This window comes from Trachemys scripta, chromosome 4 (assembly GCF_013100865.1).
Source record: "Trachemys scripta elegans isolate TJP31775 chromosome 4, CAS_Tse_1.0, whole genome shotgun sequence".
Taxonomy (NCBI): Eukaryota; Metazoa; Chordata; order Testudines; family Emydidae; genus Trachemys; species Trachemys scripta.
This window is the reverse complement of record NC_048301.1, coordinates 61890999-61910286: the sequence shown is the minus strand read 5'-3', so window position 1 is coordinate 61910286 and position 19288 is coordinate 61890999. Positions and strand designations below refer to the sequence as shown.

Sequence of the window (19288 nt, the reverse complement as noted above, 5' to 3'; positions counted from 1 at the left end):
GTATGTGATAAATGTAAATGAGTTAGGGGTGACCTCACCATATTCGCTAAACATCTGTCTACATCACAAAACTATACAAAATTTATAATGGTCAGTCTCTGCTCAGTAGAAACCCCTAGGGCCAATAGAAAGGGGGTTTCTAGAAATGGAATGAAATGCATTTTCAGAGCTGGGGGCCAGGACTACAGGAAAGGTCCAAGGGTTTGCAGGTCACGATTTAAAATGCACTTAGAGAATAGTATGAGAGAAACTTGCAAAACACCATCCCCCGCTGCACCATGCTCTAGCCCTTACTTACTTATAGAAGTACTTCGCTTTTATGAACCCTAAAATCCACTTTAGGGGGAGAAAAAATAAATAGAGAATTGTATTCGGGTTTCAAAGTGAGGGCTCCACTACTTGATCTCAGTAACAAAACACATCCTTTAGATCTGGGGAATCCAATCTCTATTCCTTGTATCAGTTTCTGCAAGTAACGGCATATTGTGCATTGTGCCAGGACATTCAGTAATCAAGGCGCATGGGTGAGCAGCAAAAAGTGGGATATGATATTCAGGGACACAGAAAACTTCCACTTAAAACATTATTGGGCCCTGATGTACAAAATCTCCATCACAAAGGATATTGTGTTCCTGGAGTGTATGGTTGTGGGATGAGTGAAATCATTTTTGGTTTATCAAGAAAAGGATAACCCATAGGAAATGCTGGCTGCTTGCATTCCGGGCTTGAAGCAAGTCCCATGGTTAGTTGAATATCCACCTAACTGTTTTTCCTTTCCCCAGGAAGTGATGATTAATATTGGTGATGTGGGGAATGACTACGAACACTGCCTGCAGCTCATGAAAAAGCTGAATGAATTCCGAGGATCAGCATCAGGGGTAAGAGAAATTTCCATGCCTAGTCCCCTATGCCTGGTATGGCTTAAACCAAAAGCCAGCTTTCCAGCACAGAAGCGCATCACAGCCACTGAAGCTATTTCATTTTCTTTAGGGGAAGGAAGAGCAGAAAGAAGTGTAGAGGGCTTTGCCAGTTCAAAAGCTGTTAGAATCGCTATTATCCTCTATCCTTGCATCACTACATCAAATGCCTGATGACAACTGAACAGAGGTGTACAAATGATCACAGTGAAATCTAAAACTTCGGATTGCATTGCAAACCTGAAACTCTTTTGAGTGATCCTGGGCTAGATTTAGAGTGAGCGTCAAATGGGTTACACTTTTGGATAGAAACTATGCAAAACTCTGTGTGTTCCACCTCAGATCAGGCAAACTTGGTGGTTTCAGGTGAGGTTCAACTTAGGTTGGTTTGGAACCTGTAACACATTCCAGACCTTCATGAACCGAACCTCCAAAGAGAGGTTCTGCTGTGGAGCAACAGCGCACTAGCTGCCTGGTTCAGCTTTCTTTGCTGAGATCTCTGAACTATCGTCCATGGTGAGAAACTGCAGCTGGCTTTCTCACACCCTAATTGGTGTGCTAATTTGGGCACAAGCCTGGGGCTTGGAGAGAATATGGGCTTTCCTTTCCAGTGCCTCTCACTTCTAGAGTCCCTATGAGAATGCAGTAATGTTGCATCTAGGCAGAGAGACAAACTGTCACACTTCAGATATCAATGAAGTGAGGCCAGAAGAGTTCAAAAGAAACCTTCACTGGCACTTCAGCCCTCACCTGCAGAGCTAGTGGTTAAGGGACAGTACAAAGAGGTGGATACAGGTAGAGGCAGCCAATAAGAATAAGAGTTAGGAGTGGTGGAGGTGGGAAAGGAGGAACGATATAATCCTCGAGTCACTCTGGGAGTCCGGATAGGGAAAATCTCACCTTATCAATCTATAAATGAGATAGATCTTAAGTGGGTCATGTGCCTAGTTTCTGTGTTATGTAGCAGAGAATTCCCATCATAAGCAGTTCTGCGCTGCTCCATAGACATCTCCAAGAGGCTGGCATTGTAGATGCTGTGATGATCACCCTCGTAACCAGTGCTCAGTCATAACACTAACACATTGGCACAAGCAGAGAGAGGCTACGCCTGGGGTAACTGCTTGCAACCTTCTTCACCAGTATCACAGGGTTACCTGCCAGGCAAACCTGGGATTAGGGTGGTGAGTTACCATCCAAGGAGCAATGATCCCCAGCCTGGGCTGCCTATACACCTCCTACTCCTGCTGGTTCACACCCAGTGGCTGGATTGAGAACTAGCAGCATAGAGACGGGGTGTATATGTTTATTTAGGGTTTCTGGCAATCGGGTCAGTTCCCAACCTCCAGGAGACTGTGGGGTTCTGATTCATTAGAATAGTTTCTGCTGGATCAGATGGATTATATTCAATATAGAATGCTTTCAGTGTGTTCACTTTCCAGCTGTGTGTCATAGCAGAGTACACTTAGAAATATGCACAGTGGTATGTACGTAGCATATATAAAATGCAGATGGAATCAATACTTCTATTATCCGAGTGCTGGCATCCTGCCACTGTGCCTCTGCTAGACCCATGATTAATGTCTCCCTGCTGAGTATGTGATTTACTGGACTTACTGCAACATTCAATATTTTTGAGTGTTGGAATGCCTCTATTTTGCATTCAGTGCCATGTACTGTTCAGAACTGGCTGCAGGTCATGCTTCAGAAGAACATCCTTAATGTGGCATAGCTCAGATAATGAGTTATGTGCAAATATTATCCTTTCCCTAGCATAGTATGTGGGAAGCAAGCAGAATAAAAAAGTTCTACAATTTAAGGTAGAATTTTGTTTTTAAAAGAGAATGTGGTGATTTGTTTGACAGATGTCTCCACTCTGATTAGATAAGAAGCCCTTAAGGTCTTTGTATAGAACTTTGACCATTATTGGTTTCATAGTGATGTCCCTCCTTATCCCCACTCCATCTTTATCTGAGACTGATACAAAAGTGCAATATCAGGGAAGAGTGTTTGGATCTGAGATCTTCTGTGCAGCTGGCACAATGATGGGCATTTGGGGCACACAACTGATATTTTCTTGTTCTGGCCTTATAGGAGACGACAGTGGATGATGCTCACATCAAAACCATCAATGCCTTGGCCATGAAACTGGAGAGACAGAACAAGGAAGAGGTGAAGACAATATATCAGCGCCGGAAGCAGCTCAATGAGAAGTGAGTATACATTCCAGGTTCTGGATGATGGAAAGTTCAGTCAAAGCTGTCTCAATGGTTTCATGGCAGGGAGGGAAGGGTAGGCTTCTGCTAGGCTGGGCTGAGCTGTACAAAAGCTGGGGATACATACGCGATTTTTCTCCTTTTAAGCACCCTCTTCCACAAGCATGACGTACAAAATGCTAGCTTCCACCTCTAGCCAATAAAGCTTCTTTAGTGACTGTCAATGCAGCACTTCAATTGGCCGGAAGGCTTTCCCGTTCAGCAATGCAAAATTCATCTTTCCAACCTTAGAGATGAACATGCTTTCCCCACAATGAAACCCTGCTCCTGTGCATGGTAGCTTAGAGTACTTCTAATTGGTCATTGGGTTGCCCAGGTGAAGTTTTAAAAGGATGTCTTGCTCCCTTCCTGCTATGGTGGAATCTCGTGGCTGGGATGAGCATAGCTTGGATTATCAGGGTAATAGAATCCTGGAGATACAGGTGGTGGAGCCAGCCTTGGATACCCAGCCTGACCTCTCTATTTAACGGAACAACTCCATACCTCATTCCCACTACCATCTTGTTAAATGGTCTTTGTTTACTATCTGCCCTACAGGAGGTTTTCTAGCTCTTCTCCAAGCTGCTGCCCCCACAGCAGACTCTGTCTCTTCACAATAGATTCTTACTTTCTCCTTGCTTTCTGCTTGTGGCTGCCATCTCCTGTCCCCAGTCTGACCCTGTCTGGCTCCATGCTAGTTCCATCCCAACCCCCTGAAAACCTGTATTCCTGGCCAACTTATCCCACTTCTGCTGGTTCACAGCCCAGTGGCCAAATTGAGAATGAGCAGAATGAGGATGGGGTGTATGGGTTTGTTGAGGGTTTCTGGCAGTTGGGTCAGGACTTGTTCCATGCAAGAGTCCTTCCCCCACTGCTGGGAACCCCCTCTTATCCTCATCTGAGATCCCCTTACCTAGACTCTAAAAAATCCTAGAACAGTCACTTTCCGACACATTAAATCTTTACCTATGAGATGTATCTGGGCTGCTGTGGGAAGAGGGAGTCCATGGGCGAGGAAGCTCAGAAATTGCATGTTTGAATGTGATCTAGCTGCAGCTGTGGAAGTTCTGATATTCATGCTCTCCCCTAAACCTGTCTTTCAATAAAAGGTGGACCAGTTTCCATGGTAACCTGAATACCTACAGGAGGAAGCTGGAGGGAGCCCTGGAAATCCATGCCTTAATCAGAGAAATTGATGACATCACGGAGAGAATTAGTGAGAAGGTGAGCTGCTCATGATTGTGTTAATGGGAGGGGCTTCATCCACTGAGAGAAATCACTTCATCTTGAAGATAAGTGGGCACCCTGTAAAAGTGGATAAACTCCCATCCGTCCAATTATTATAGAGAGAATGAGCATTCAGAGGTGACCTATTATAATAGCCTCTGTGCAAAATAGGAACGGCAAAACCTCTTTAACCAACCTGTAAATCATGGAGCAAGCTCAGCTAGAGTACTATACTGCTTCGCTATCCCTGGGGTTTCCTATGAATCAGAGTCTGTAGAAAGACTGAAATGCAGTCAAATATAATGAAGACTTCTAGTTTGAAGGTATTGAAAGTAATTGTCAAAAATTCCAGATTAGGGTCAGAAATAAATGTTTTCAGTTGATACTGAAATATAGATTGACTGGGACTTTTTAGCTCGATGCCAAGACATGCAGGAGGTGGTTAGATACTTTAAAAGAGACATAGCAAGGTGCAGTGGATAAGATACTAGACTAAGTCAAGAGATTAAGCGTTCTATTCCTTGCTGTACCATTGACTCAATGTGTGACCTTGGGCAAGTCACTTAATCTCGCTCTTTGCCTCAGTTTCCCCATTTGTAAACTGAGAATAATAATACCCAACATTGCTTTTTGCTTTGAGATCTATGAAAGAAAAATGCTATATAAGGACTAAGTATTATTATTTCACATGTATGATTTTATATAATTCATATATGACTTTATATATCAGCAAACACACATACAGTAGCACTTGTTAAACTTGGTAAACAATTTGTTGTAAAATTTTCCATAACAATTTTTGCCAATTGGTTCCATGTTCTTCTTGAGTCTCCAAAATTTCACTTCCGGCAAAATTTTGAGGACTCAAAAATTCCCCTCAAATTTTCACAAAATGCACTTACATTGCAATTTTATGAATGATAAATTTCCCATGAAAGTCCCACCCGTAGTTGTCTTTGGCTATTAGCATTATGGTTTATGGAAAAATAGACAGGGAGGGATGAAGGAAAATAGAAAGTCTCTCTCGTGCTTATGTTAAATACACACGCATGCAGATACACACCAAGTCAAGCAGGGTTGGAAGTGGTCAAGGAGTTCTGAACTCTTGTTCTACCTCTTTAGTGACAACTCTCTGTGCCACTTATCATTGCATTGTTGAAATTTAGGACAGGGATAAAAGGAAGGTTTTAAGAGAGAAGGAGAGAGGAAACATTTGAAGGAACTGAGATATGATCCTGTCATTTTTCTCCTTCTTCTGCCCTACCCCCCAAGAGTGCACTGATACAAGCATTGGATTACGGGAAAGACGTGGAGAGTGTGGCAAACCTGGTGCGACGACATGAGGAAATGGAGAGGGAAATCAGTGTCATCAAGTCCAAAATGGAGGTCAGAGGCTGGGGGATAGCGGGTACAGATTGGGGCTGCTAAAACAATGCTCTGTTTTTGTTTCTTTGTCTGTGCTAAAACCCTTGATGAGCTCCTTCAGAGAGGCTTAGTACAAGATGAACTGGGATGGGAACATAGCAGATAGAAAACTCGGAGGTCCTCAGAGCAGACTTCTTTATAATGAACGATTCTAGTTCCTTTGTATTCCCCTCAATCACAGTTTGTCATATGAAATGCCCACCCTTCTGAAGTACTAAAGCTGAGAAGGAAGGGAACATATGTTTTTAGCATATAATGTTTCTCTTGTTTGGAGATGGTTCCACATCTCAGTGCTGGAATGGACCTTCCCTGAACTTATGGAAAGTATGGATCCAGATCCCTATCGCATCTTTGCAACTTGGCTCCTATATCAGCAATGGACTAAACCAAAAGCTTGTATCCATTTCTGTTCTAAAAAGTGGAAAAACACAATGGGCACAATTTCCAAGTGTAGTCCCCTAAACAGAATGTCCAAATGTCACATTTTAATGCTCTAAGCAGCTCGTATGCATGTAAAATTGACCTTTACATGACTAAGGGCTAATATGAGCGTCCAAATGAGGTATCTGGGTCCTGTTCCAACTTCAGAGGCAGTAGCACAGGTTGTCACAGATCCAGTCTGTACCCCCTGGTGGCCACCCACAAGGCAGCTGTAAGAGGAATTCAAAGCTCTGGGTTCTTGAATCCCTGAATGTTTTAAGTTTCTAGGGCCTAAACAGGGTCAAGACACTGGCCCAATGTTAGGGTCCCTATCTACGCTCTTGAGGCACAGACCTATCTGCCACCCCTTTCTGAGAGCAGGAAACAGCTGTCCAGCTGCTTAGCCTCTTTGGTCACAGGGCAACCCTTCAGACTCCCATATATTTACACACCTTCTCCCAGAACCCCACCAAAAGGTGTGAGCCTTCTGGTTTACCATTTGAGTCTCTCTGGAAGCTAGTAAGTTGTTGAAATGCATTTGATACAGAGAGATGCTTTGCCCAGAGTCTAACTCAATTGCTCTTTCACTTAATCATGTAAAGCACAGGAGTGTATACATCATGTATAGAACATGACAACCATCCTAACTGCAATGACTCTCCCTACCTCACCCTTCCCTTGGGAGTCCTTGGGGAACCATCTGGGTTCAGGAAATCAAGCAGGGCCCCCTCCTTCATGCAGGTCCCTATATGCTGGGTTGCTTTTCTTTCCTCTCTAGCTGGATACAAAATGGCCAAAGACCCAAATAAATCAGCTCCTCCCAATTTATAACTCCTAGCTAGGACCAGATTTCCAATTAGGCACAGTAAGCCCATGCCTAAGGGCGCCGGCGTTCTAGGGGCACCTTACCTCTCTAAAACTGTGTGCAACACAAAGGTCAGCTGTAAGCGGGGGGGTGGGGAGGGGGAGGGTGCTGAAGATGCTGTGCCTAGGGACACGTAAGTTGTAAATCTGGCCCTGCACTTAGCCCCTTTTGTCAGGCAACATTCTTGCCAGCTTCCCCAGGTGACCAGAGATCTCTGGCAGGTGACTTCATTGCCAAGGCAACTTCTCCCCTGCTAAACTTCATTGGGAGCCATCCTGTGGTTTAGAGCAGTTCCCCTTCAACGGAAGAGCACTTAACTTCAGCATCTCTCTCTTGCTATTCTTTTGCTACCAGTCTTTGGAATTCCAACCCAACATGGAGGCAAGTAGACAACAGAGAAGGCAAAAGGCTGCACATTCAAAATGGGGTTTGCAGCCTGGTAAAGATAAATTCATAAATTGTAGAGAGATTCCCAGATAGTCACGAGGTCACATGAGCTAGTGTTCCCAATTTAATTACCAACTGGAGATTTAAGGATAATTACTTATTTTGAATGCACGTTTGGAAGCCACAAATTTCTCTCAGCTTTCTTTGAAAAAAAATATGCAAAGGTAGAGAATGTGTGATAAATTCATAAAATAATACCCCACTGGTTAATTTTCATAATATGAAAAAGCTGATTATCAGTGACCTTCCTATATATTTATTGTCTATTCCACACATACTATTAGTCATGTCCTGCAGTAAATTTAATGTGAAATGAGTATCTTTTTTTTATTATTCCACCCCCCTTGCATATCACCGGAGACAAAATATGTTTTCTTGATGGGCAAGTAACATTCTTCCTTCTAGATTTTTCACTATTTATAAATATTTATTTTTCATTTCATCTTCATGGTGGAGGGAGGGGGATCCAGATGGGAATCCTGGGCAATTTGGCCAGGCTGTGTTAAATAATGACAGTAGAACCTCACTAAATAGCACTTCAGTAAACCACAAACCCACATTGAAAATGATGTTTTGGGACTGCAGTTTACTGAAGCAGAGACAAATGAGCTTCTGATCCTGTGCTGAAGGTCAAGCCAGTGTCAGTAACATCATGTTCCCGTCAGGCCAGTGGGAGTGCATCACGTTACTTCCTGGCACTCACTGATGCCCTGAAACAGAGCTAGGAATTAGCTGCTGGTGCACCTCATTCATAGCACAGTCTAGGCCTCAAACCGCATCCATCCACAATGGTCCTGGTCCCATTTGTGCAGATTAGTGATGTTCTGCTGTACAGTTGTTTAAGGCAGTATCCTGGTGGTTTGTTTTTTCACATGCTCACTGAACTGCAAAATTCAGTAGTGCACCATGAGTCATTAGGGAGAATTAGAGGTTCTTCTGTAGGTTTTGTTTTGTTTTTGGCATATACATTAAAACCTGTAATCTACAGCCAATTATCTAACAACATTTGTTTTTATTGGCTTGATGCCCCTACACTGTGAGGTTCCTTTGCCTCACTTGTAGCTGCCATCACTTCTCGTTCAAGTCATCAGTATGAACCGACAAGAAGAACTCCTGTTTTAGCCACCTCTCATGCCAATAGTGTACATCCCAATAAACCAGAGAAGCTTGTCTCTCTCACCAACAGAAGCTGGTCCAATAAAAGATATTACCTCACCCATCTCGTCTCTCTAATATCTTGGGACCGATACAGCAACAACAACACTGCATACAGAGGAAAAAGCATTCTTGTTACTTAAGGGTGAAACGTTCAAACATCAGTGCCTAAGTGGTGCCAATAAATGTTCTCACACACACAGATAAACAGCATTTGTAAGTGTCAATTGATGTGCGTGTGCGAAAAATAGCATATAGTTACTTGGTTTGTGCATTTGGATGATTATTTGCAAACACAAATGTGGAGTCTGCACGCAACTACTGCCTGTGTGTAATTTGTTGCCACAATTTTGGCAGAAATGTTTGAAAACTGGGCCCTTAAAATAAGCCGCATCCCTTTCCTTCAAGCAATTGAGTGGAAAGCCTAGCTCATAGGAACCAATACAATAATTAATCTGAGTAAATGTAGTCCATTATAAATCTCTCCTCAGACATTGGAAGTGAAATCTTTCCGCCTTTGCAAGATGAATCCATCCATAAATGACAAACTGAGTACAAAGCAAAGAGAGATGAAAGACAGCTGGCTACGACTCCAGGGGCAGGCCAAACAAAGGTAAAGCCTTCTACCAGGCTACTATCTGAATCTCTGTCAGCAGAAACAGAGCTGCTCCTTGGGGCCCTGAAAGCAATTGCCAGGGGCCACCAAAGTTCTCTGGGACTTCATACAATATCCGGTGCAGACAGCTGGGCTTTACTTCTGCAGCAGTTTGGTTAGTTGAATGGAATTTAAGTTCCACGTACATATTTTTTATGTAAAATGAGTCCAGTAAGACTGTGGTTTATCCCAAAAATAATCTCTCTAAATTCCCCCAAATCCTCCGATCAGGCCTGGTGAGATCACTGTGTGCAGCAGTTATGTCTGGGTGGGGACAAAAGATTGTTTCTCAGGCCCATCCAAAAATGCAAAGGCTGGCTCTGAGCAGGAATCATCACTTAAGGGAGTGGCTGTGAAGGATTTGATAGTTGCTCCAGTTCTGGCCTCTCATGAGGAATTACTGAAGAAATAATGTCATCATGGTGATTCCAATGCAGTTTGCAGCTACTGTGAGCTCAGCTTAACAGCAACACTCTAAGGAGTCGTATGGGAATGCTGGATGACTTGAAGCTTACAAATTACCCCAGCCTCAGCTTCTCCCAGCAGGAGCTTTGTAGAGTAGTGGATCTCAACCAGGGGTACACGTACCCCTGGGGGTACACAAAGGTCTTCCGGGGGTACATCAACTCATAAAGATATTTGCCTGATTTTACAACAGGCTACATAAAAACCACTAGTGAAGTCAGTACAAACTAAAATTTCATACAGTCAATGACTTGTTTATACTGCTCTATATACTATACAGTGAAATGTCAGTACAATATTTATATTCCAATTGATTTATTTTAAAATTATATGGTTAAAAATGAGAAAGTAAGCAATTTTTCAGTCATAGTGCGCTGTGACACTTTCGTATTTTTATGTCTGATTTTGTAAACAAGTAGTTTTTAAATGAGGTGAAACTTGGGAGTACACAAGATAAATCAGACTCCTGAAAGGGGTACAGCAGTCTGGAAAGGTTGAGAGCTGCTGTTGTAGAGAATGGTGCAGGAGCAGGGGCTGTGCAGGGAAAGGAAGTAGACTGACCGTGTATTGGCTAATGCATAATTGTCCATCATGTGGCAGGAGGGAAAAGTTGGCAGCTTCTTACCAGTTGCAGAAGTTTAACTTGGAGCTAAAGGAGCTGCTAGATTGGATTCAAAAAATCAGAGGCTTAATGGAGGCAGGGGGTCTTCCCAAAAGCCCAGCTGAGGCAGACAGCATGATTGAGGAGCATCATGAGAGAAAGGCAAGTAATGATCATTGCTTATAATTGTATCCCCTGGAGAACCTTTCCAGGGTACTGTGATTGGAATTACTCACTGCAGGACACCCCTAGGGAACATGTTCCCTGTATCAGATCATCCTTTCTCTTAAAATAAACAACTAAAAGATGCCAAAATATCATCTTTGGAGACTGAAGGAATCTGTGTATCCCCTGAGCAGATACTGCATGGGCTGTGTGCCCATTCGTGTTTCTCTAAACAATCCCATTGGTGTGCATTAACCCTGCACTGGAGAGTCCACCTCTAGATATAAAAAGGTGCTTCAGTCTGCAGGCCCATTCAGTCCTTGACCACTCTGCTGAGACTGCTAACAAGGGTAGGGTGACAGATAGCAAATGTGAAAAATCGGAATGGGGGGGGAGGGTTAATAGGCACCTATGTAAGAAAAAGCCCCAAATATCTGGATTGTCCCTATAAAATTGGGACATATCGTCACCCTAAACAAGGGTGTCAGTTAGCGCCAATTTTTTATACGTTATGTTCTGTGATGTAGACAGATGTCCACTGGGAAGTGGACTGAGATCACCAGCTTATTTCACAGAGGACATCGAATGACCAGCAGGTGGTAATTTAGAGTCGCTGCTAGCCCATTTTGTTACCCAATGATGGCAAGATGAAATACTCCTTATCCCAGTGTAAATTCCTTGTAAATTCCTACTCCCCCTTCTGCTTACTTAACTTTTTTGCAGATTTCCTACTAGGAGTGGAATCGCTAATTAACTTTGCAAAACAATGAGCTATAAATATCATACAGTTACTACCTCTTCCCCATCCCAGCTGTTCCATCACTGTTTATCATGCTATTCCCCCTACCTTGTCAGATTTCCTTTGCAGTTTTGTTACCTTTATGAACAGGCATATTCCCAGAATCATTAACAAAAGTTATGAATAAAAGTCCACACACTCTGTGGGTCCCAGCACTAACAAAATACAATCCTAATTAATCTTCCAGATCAGGATTTAATAACAAACTCCAGATATTCTCCCTTCTTCTGACACAAGTTTTATGTGCTGCCAGTTTTCTCTCATGTCAGAAACTATTCAACAATGTTAATAATTTTACAATGCAATAAAAAGAGGCCTCACCCAAAACAGATTTATTGTACATTCCAAATTTCCAGCCATAAAATGCACTGTAATTATTAATTTACACAAAGTTAAAAGCTGTGCCCTCAAGGCCTAACAGTGAAGGAAAAGTTGGATCTAAGAATCAGCAGTGTTAATTTCAGGTGATTAATATTCCATCAACTGTCTGTGATGTTTTACATGTCCATCTTACTAAAAAGTGAGTGCACAATGGTATTTTTCTGAACAATTCTTTTATTTTCAAATAGTTTATATTGTAACTTCCACATTAAATGTATACGTCTCATAATAAATTACATTTTCACCTTAAGGATTCATTATACAGACATATTGCTACCTTTTTCTCACTTTAGAAAAGAAGTTTAAACATGTTTCACTTCAACACGAAGAAAGAAGGTTAAACAGTGTCTGTAATGCAATAACCTGCTGCCAATTTATTTGGCAGGAGACAGGAGAAGAGAAATTCCAAGTACAGTTTGCCATCTAGGGGCCACCCTTTATGAGAGAAAAGGATGACGTTATGCAAATTAAAAATCCACGTCCATTTAATTCTAAACATTTCCCATTCTATTCCCAAATGAATCACAATCTTGACTTGCAGGGGACCAGTGTCTCTTGGAGAAATAAGGGCATTTGTTTTCCATATTTATGTGCTTAGACTTTCCTTTGCTGTTTCAGTGACATAGCACAAAGGTGAATGATTTTCCATACAAATATTAGTATTGGAAGGTTAAAATACAGTCCATTTCCTTCCCTTAAAGACCTATATCCTGAATAGCTGACTTTCCATAAACCTTTGACATCAATCTTTCTAATGAACTTTAGGCGGAGATTGAAGCCCGAATGAAAAGATTCCACTCACTTGGCAGCTTTGGTCAGAAACTTGCCAACTCTGGTCATTATGCAACCCTTGAGATCCACCAATCTCTCTCCAGATTGCAGCAAGCCTTGTCTGAACTGACACAGGCATGGCAGGAGCAATATGTAAAACTCTTTCAGGCCCAGGACTTACAGGTAAGTGATCAACAGAAAAATGCAGCATCAATGAACCTTCCTCAGTGCATAGAGGGATTTCGAAAAGAATGGGCAGACTTCGTTTGGAGTTAGCCACAGGTGGTGAGGACATATGTGCTCAGACTCCTCTGATAACGTGTCATTTATATATTATACACACAAAAATATAAGAATGTTATTGAGGTTGCAAAGTCAAGCACTCAAAAGTTAGGAATGCCAGAACTAAGGTTGCCTGTACAACCTTAATTTGATCCCCTTGTGCATATAAAAATGGCCATGTTGGGTCAGCCCAAAGGTCCATCTAGCCCAGTATCCTGTCTTCCATCAGTGGCCAATGCCAGGTGCTTCAGAGGGAATGAACAGAACAGGTAATCATCAAGTGATCCATATGCATTATGATACAGTGTTTAATTACTTGATACCTTTTTCTCCACAGTGCACAGAATGGCTGGTGCTCAAAGAATGAGCAGCTATTCAATATTTAGTTTTCTCCTCCTTGTTCAATATGTGGCTGTAGGCCTTATTTACTGCACACCATTCAAACCCTGCTCTGGAGAGAGAATGATTAATTTCCTCATGGGATTTTCTATGGTGCTCATCAGTATACTGTCCGAGTGCTTCCACTCTTCTGTATGGCTCAGAAACCTGGACGACTTATGTCAAACATACCAAAAGAATAAACAGCTTTCATAGCAGATGCTTGCATAAAATTCTTCAAATAATATGGCAAGACAGGATGACAAATGTGGAAGTGTTAAATCGTGCTGGTCATTCATGGGAATGTTGATTAGTAAGAAAAGACTTAGGTGGCTTGGACATATCAAGCAAATGCTGGATTACAGGATCCCAAAGAGTGTTCTGTACTCTGAAGCTCATGAGAATAGAATTTATTCTACTTACTTAGGACCAGATTCTAATTTCTTTTCTCAAACTGAGTAATACCTTACTCCACTGGGACGGCTCATAGAGTACGGTACTATTCATTGTGAATAAAGGTATTAGATTCTGATCTGCAGCATTAGCACATATGCCACAAATATTTTTGTTGCATATGAGAAAATCCAGTATCCTGAGTCTGAGTAGTTGTATATAGCAGCAAGAGAGTTCTGTTAATAATAGCTAAATACTTACACGGTATACTTACTTACACTGTTTATGTACACTTTTCATGGTCAAAGTGCTTGGTCTATTTTGGCTAATTAATCCTCACAATAGTCCTATAAAGCAGGTAAGTATTTACCAGCCCCATTTTTACAGATGAGGGTTATCCCTGTTTTACAGGCTAGAAACTGAACTCACCGTTACTTTTTCTCCCCTAAACAGAAATTCTTTGGCTATGTGGAGCAGAACGAGAGCTGGCTCAGCAGCAAAGAGGCCTTCTTGGCCAATGAGGATTTAGGGGTAGGTGAGCTGGATAATGACAACATTTCCATTGGAGCAGGGAGACATCAGTGAGAAGAGGGGGAAGGTGTGAAATACTCTGATATCCTGTGAGCCTTTTTAAAATCCCCATGTCGCGCTTCCTCATGAGGAGATCCCTACCGCATCTTGCTGTTTATGCAGAATCCTGTTTCTTTTATTTGTTTTGTACACAGAAGGCTCAGGCTTTCAACATCAGATATAGTGAAATATTCTATCCACCCCTGTTAGAGGTGGAAGCTGGAATTACATCTGTGACCTGTCACATATGGCCCAGGAAAACATATCCATCAGTGTTAATAACATGGAATATGTCTGGCGTTGGTGCCTGGTGTCTGTCTCTCCAGGAGTGGATGTACACATGTACAGTACCATCTAGTGAAATATATGGCTTCCTATGAATCCCTGCTATATTTCCCATTCATCTTCAGCTCATGAATGTATAGAAAATATCCTATTGAGTACCGTCTGCCTTTCAGTTATGTTGCTGTATTTACTGATGATGGCCACGCCTCCAAAGAGTCATATAAATGTCTGGATATTTGCATACTTCTCTGGTGCATTGTGATCTGAAAACAGGGCTAGAATTTTCATGAAGATAACTTTCCTCAAGAGATTTCCAATGCTTTCTAGTGTCATCCAGGGTGGAAGTAATGGGAGAAACATGCCTGAGTAGTTATAGTATTTTGACACCTCTGATTCTGGATAGGAAGTCCAGAGAAATGCAGAAGAGAGAGAGAGAGTGAGATCTGAGTCATGAAGTTTGGATTACAAAGTTCAGGGGACTTCAGTGTCCATGCTTCTGACAAAACTGGACTTGAGTTATCCAGTTCAAATCTGGATCTGAGCTTTCTCCAAGTTCATAGGTTGGATCTGGTGCTCTGGTTTAAGTCTCTCTCTCTCTCTCTGACATATTTGTTCATTAACCTTGATCCCAGCTTGTCATCCATATTTATGTGCTTCCAGCAGATATTTCTTGCAAGATTAGATTGACTAAATGTGGCTCAAATCCACTAAAATGTTAGTCTTCCATCCTGTGGCTTCCTACGAGGGTAGGAGAAGGCTCAGTATCTCCAAACCTCAGTCAGCTCTCTATATCGATCAATGTTGAGTGCTCTGTCCTTACACTCCAGCATATGGAGCTAAGCTTCCAGCAGATTGCTCAGCACAGAAGCAGACAGAGCCTGAACTGCTGCCCGCACATGGTGGGTAGAAAATCCTTGAAGGCCAGGGGACTGTGGTCTCAAATTCAAAGGCCAATACATTTCCAGGATGATTTGTGAGGGAAGAGTAATGACGGTTTAATTCCTGAGTCCTGAATGTGGTGAATGGTATGACTCCCTTCTAACGATGGATATTATCACTGAATCCCATCCAGGATTCTGTGTCCAGTGTGGAGAGCCTGCAGCGGAAACACATGCAGTTTGAAAAGGCTCTGGAAGCCCAGATGGAGAAGATTAATGTGATGGCCTCCTTTGCACAGCAACTGAGGCAGAGCAAGCATTACGACTCGGAGAACATCACGAACAAGTGTCAGGCTATTTTGAGGAGGTAAAGCTGACCCCTTTCCCTGTCACTGTTACCCAGCCTTGTCCAAATGAGACCCTTCCTGCTCTACTGCTTTTTGTCTAGATATTTTAGGGGAACCATAGACATTGGTCTGTACTTAGTCCACACTGCACTTTGTGCTGAAGCCCTGTCACATTTTGCAAGCAAAGGAAGCTTGAGGCAGGTCGGTATTTCTATGGGAGACTTTCAAGGAACACCTCGGTGCTGCAGGAAGAGGTGTTGGTGATTCAGAAAGAGACACATCTGTGTCTGTACTGAATCAGTGTCCCTGCCTGGTATGAGGGATGCATTTTTCACAACTGTAAAGGGGTTGACCCAATGTCCTGACCAAATTCTCAATGGGGGTATTTGTGTCCTGTCTAAATTTCACCTTTTAATTTCAGTTGCATAAGGTGTTCTTCACATCTTGTCCTAAAACGTTGCATGTTGTTTTAGTGAACTGTTAAACAGCTGTTCACATGAGGCGTGACTGAAATGATCTATGTATAGTTTGTAAAGTACTTTGAGATCCTTTGGGATGAAATGGGACATATAAATATATTATAGTGACCATGTTATCTCATGTATGAATTTACTTGAATACAGTACTCAGGGCCTCGATTACTTGTCACACTTCATACTGTTTCCTCTGTATTTTGTAATAATGGGAGAGGCTGCATTTCAGAATGGTGTAGCTTTAATATGATAAACTTCCACGGCTAAACCGTATTTCAGGAACAAGAGACGTTGTAGGTGATGTGCATATAGGCACAATGTCAAGATTAGCTTGCTGGTCATGTGGCAGCCTGTACAGCCATCCGCTGAAGGCATTGGTAGCGTTAGCTGGTGACAGGTATAGTGTGTTCCTGTGCTGATCATGTAGTTAATGGTGGTTAACTACAGAACCCCTGATATTCCAGTCCTGGGCATCAAGTCTGCCATGCTGAATTATATGATAGTTGGGTTATATGGATAGGTATCCACTAGAACATAAGGTCACATTGCAAACCTGAGTTTTAGAGGTGAAAGGCTAAAATGCTACCCACTTATGCCAACTAGTCTCTTCTGCTGTAGCTTTGTTCTCATGTATCTCTTTTTAATCCCAGGAAAGATAAACTGCTGGAGAACGCCCTGGCTCGCAGGCATGTGCTGGAGGAATCCAGGTTATTGCAGAGGTTTCTGCGGAATTCCTTTGAGGTACAGTTATATCTTCCTCACGTTGTTGTGATTTCTTAAAACATTTGACAACTCAGCGGTGCTGCTTGGGCATGAATCCCTGAAGTTTTTTTACTAGGAAAGAATCAAGGAACTGAGGCTGGGATGACATCAGATGAGACGGGAAGATATAGGCGTAGAGAAAAAAGGCACCTTCTTCAACCCTCAAGCCACACCTGCCTCCCCACCTAAAATTCCGTCCACTTCTGAGGGCTTGTCTACACTGCACCACAGTGTGTGCTATTGAAGTGTGAACTGCAGAGTACATCAGAGTGTTGCGCACTAACTGCCCCATGTGAACACTGCTGGCATGGGCTAATAGATACCTAGTTTGCATTAACATAGTCCTCTTTCAGACAAAGCTGTGTTGATGCAAATTAAGTACCTTTTAGTTCATGCCAACAGCATCCACACAGGGCAGTTAGCATGCAACACTTCGGTGCACTCTGCAGTTCATGCCCCCTTAGTCCACACTGCGGCTCAGTGTAGATATAGCCTGAGATATCTTTTGGACACTGTGGTACAGAAGGAAAAGTAGACGTTAAAGGGGATGCATTCCACATTTGAGAGGTAGTGGAAAGGGGCTGAGCAATCCTTTCCTTGTGAGACACAGTGGACTTGTGGTTAGAACTATGGAGACAGCCCCTTCCCCCACACACATGCACACAGGATGGGAAAAGGGGATAATGCCATTGTGTTTAGTGTCATGTGAGGTAGACGGAATGGTAGTGGCTGGAGATATAGAGATGACCTCCTCCTCTTGAAAGACAGGAGGAGATTGTGGAGGCATAGAAAGGAGAATTCAGCCATTTTTGCTTCTCTCCATTAATTAGCCCCACTGTATTAGAAGTATAAGAGGGAATCCTAGAAAATAAGATCTGAGTAGCTTCTGAAATTCTTGTCATCTTCTGTGTCCTCCCTCCACCCCCCCACCCCAAGGTCGCAGCCTGGATAAATGAGAAGACCAGTATTGCTTTGGATGAGAGCTGGAAGGACCCGAGCAATCTGAAGACCAAGCTGCAGAAACACCAGACTTTCCACGCAGAGATCATGGCCAACAGAAATCGCATAGACAGCATCAAGGCTGTAAGAGATGCAGGGCTGATGTGGGGAATGGGGGCTGGTGGGAAAGGTTCAGCCAAACAGAATGTCTGAATCACAAGGATATTAAATAAGCAGGGGCACCTGTGTGATCCAGGACAAAGTAACTTAAGTTCTACATGGCGTTGTCTCACTTTACTATCTGCAAAATGGGTGCAATACTTTTACCAACCTCTAAAGGGAGTTTTGAAGTTTAGTTTATTAATACCGCTCAAGAACCTAGAGCACGTCAGATGGAGGGTGTTAAGAGGAACAAAGAATTTTAAGGGGAATTATCATTAAAATTTTGCCAGTGGGGGAAGCATGAGGGAAACATGACAAACTTTGGCCAGGTATTGAGTATCAGGTGTAGATGGACAGTCTGGAGATGCTTATGTGTATATTTATTTAAGCTAAACTCAGTACAGTAATTGTTGTTATTGCACCAATCGTGTACAAGGTGCTTTACAATAGACACTTCAGAGTTAAGAGTGAAGCTTCAACCCACACTCATCTCGTTGTGCCTGGGTATTGCAGTACCCACTGTTTGTAGAATACTGCAGTGTGCAGCTATAGCCTTCTCTGACCCACCTGGATCTTGTGCCTTTAAAGAGTCATTTGAAAGGATCTTTTTTTAGGGTTCCTTCGTGTAACAAAGATGGTCTTTGAATGATTCTGTAGAGGAAAATCTGCAACTGGAAACCTGTTATGGGTTCTTTCCTCTCCCACTTCTCCCCTTTGTATAACTAAAAGGTGCCTCAGTCTAACTTTAGAAGGATATAATACAAACTTGCTCATGGGCTGAGAACATACTGCAAAGTTGCCAGCCTGCTGGATGGTTTTTTCCCAGCTAATCTATAAGCATCTGAAACTGGGGAGTTATCCTAGAAATACTGACAGACTCGGACTATATCATACAGTGCACAAGGTGCTCCTGATTTTAGCACTCAGAGGTGTTAAATAGAGAGAGATGGGTTGATGGGCACTTACTAATACCATGCTGGCAAACCAGATTCAGTACCAGCCTTTAGGCAGTACAAATACTGCATACTCTCACCTCAGATTGATCCTCTGCCAGGAGACTGTAGTGTGTTTTTGTAAGTCAGTACCTGACTCCCAGACATCCTGCTGCGATAGGTCTCTGGCATTTCAAATAGCGCTAGAGGCCTGAAGTCTGGCAAGCTCAACTACCATCCCAATTCCAGCAACAGTTTTAACTTAGAGTGTTTTCTTCTATCCCCACCAAACCCCACGTGTTCTGCTAAGGGATTAATAAAGATTGTAGAAGCAGGTTCTCA

The 19288-nt window shown here is 42.6% G+C and overlaps 1 protein-coding gene across 1 annotated transcript in view; it reads left to right on the top strand.

The window, feature by feature from the left end:
• The window catches only part of SPTBN5 (spectrin beta, non-erythrocytic 5), a 134995-nt gene that overhangs the window by 81420 nt on the left and 34287 nt on the right, over positions 1-19288 (top strand). Inside the window, exons 34-44 of the mRNA XM_034769645.1 lie at positions 783-878; positions 3009-3127; positions 4279-4393; positions 5669-5782; positions 9200-9321; positions 10429-10591; positions 12540-12728; positions 14052-14129; positions 15526-15698; positions 16802-16892; positions 17850-17996. Of these exons, the coding sequence (XP_034625536.1) occupies positions 783-878; positions 3009-3127; positions 4279-4393; positions 5669-5782; positions 9200-9321; positions 10429-10591; positions 12540-12728; positions 14052-14129; positions 15526-15698; positions 16802-16892; positions 17850-17996 (1407 nt within the window). The remainder of the gene's footprint in view (positions 1-782; positions 879-3008; positions 3128-4278; positions 4394-5668; positions 5783-9199; positions 9322-10428; positions 10592-12539; positions 12729-14051; positions 14130-15525; positions 15699-16801; positions 16893-17849; positions 17997-19288) is intronic.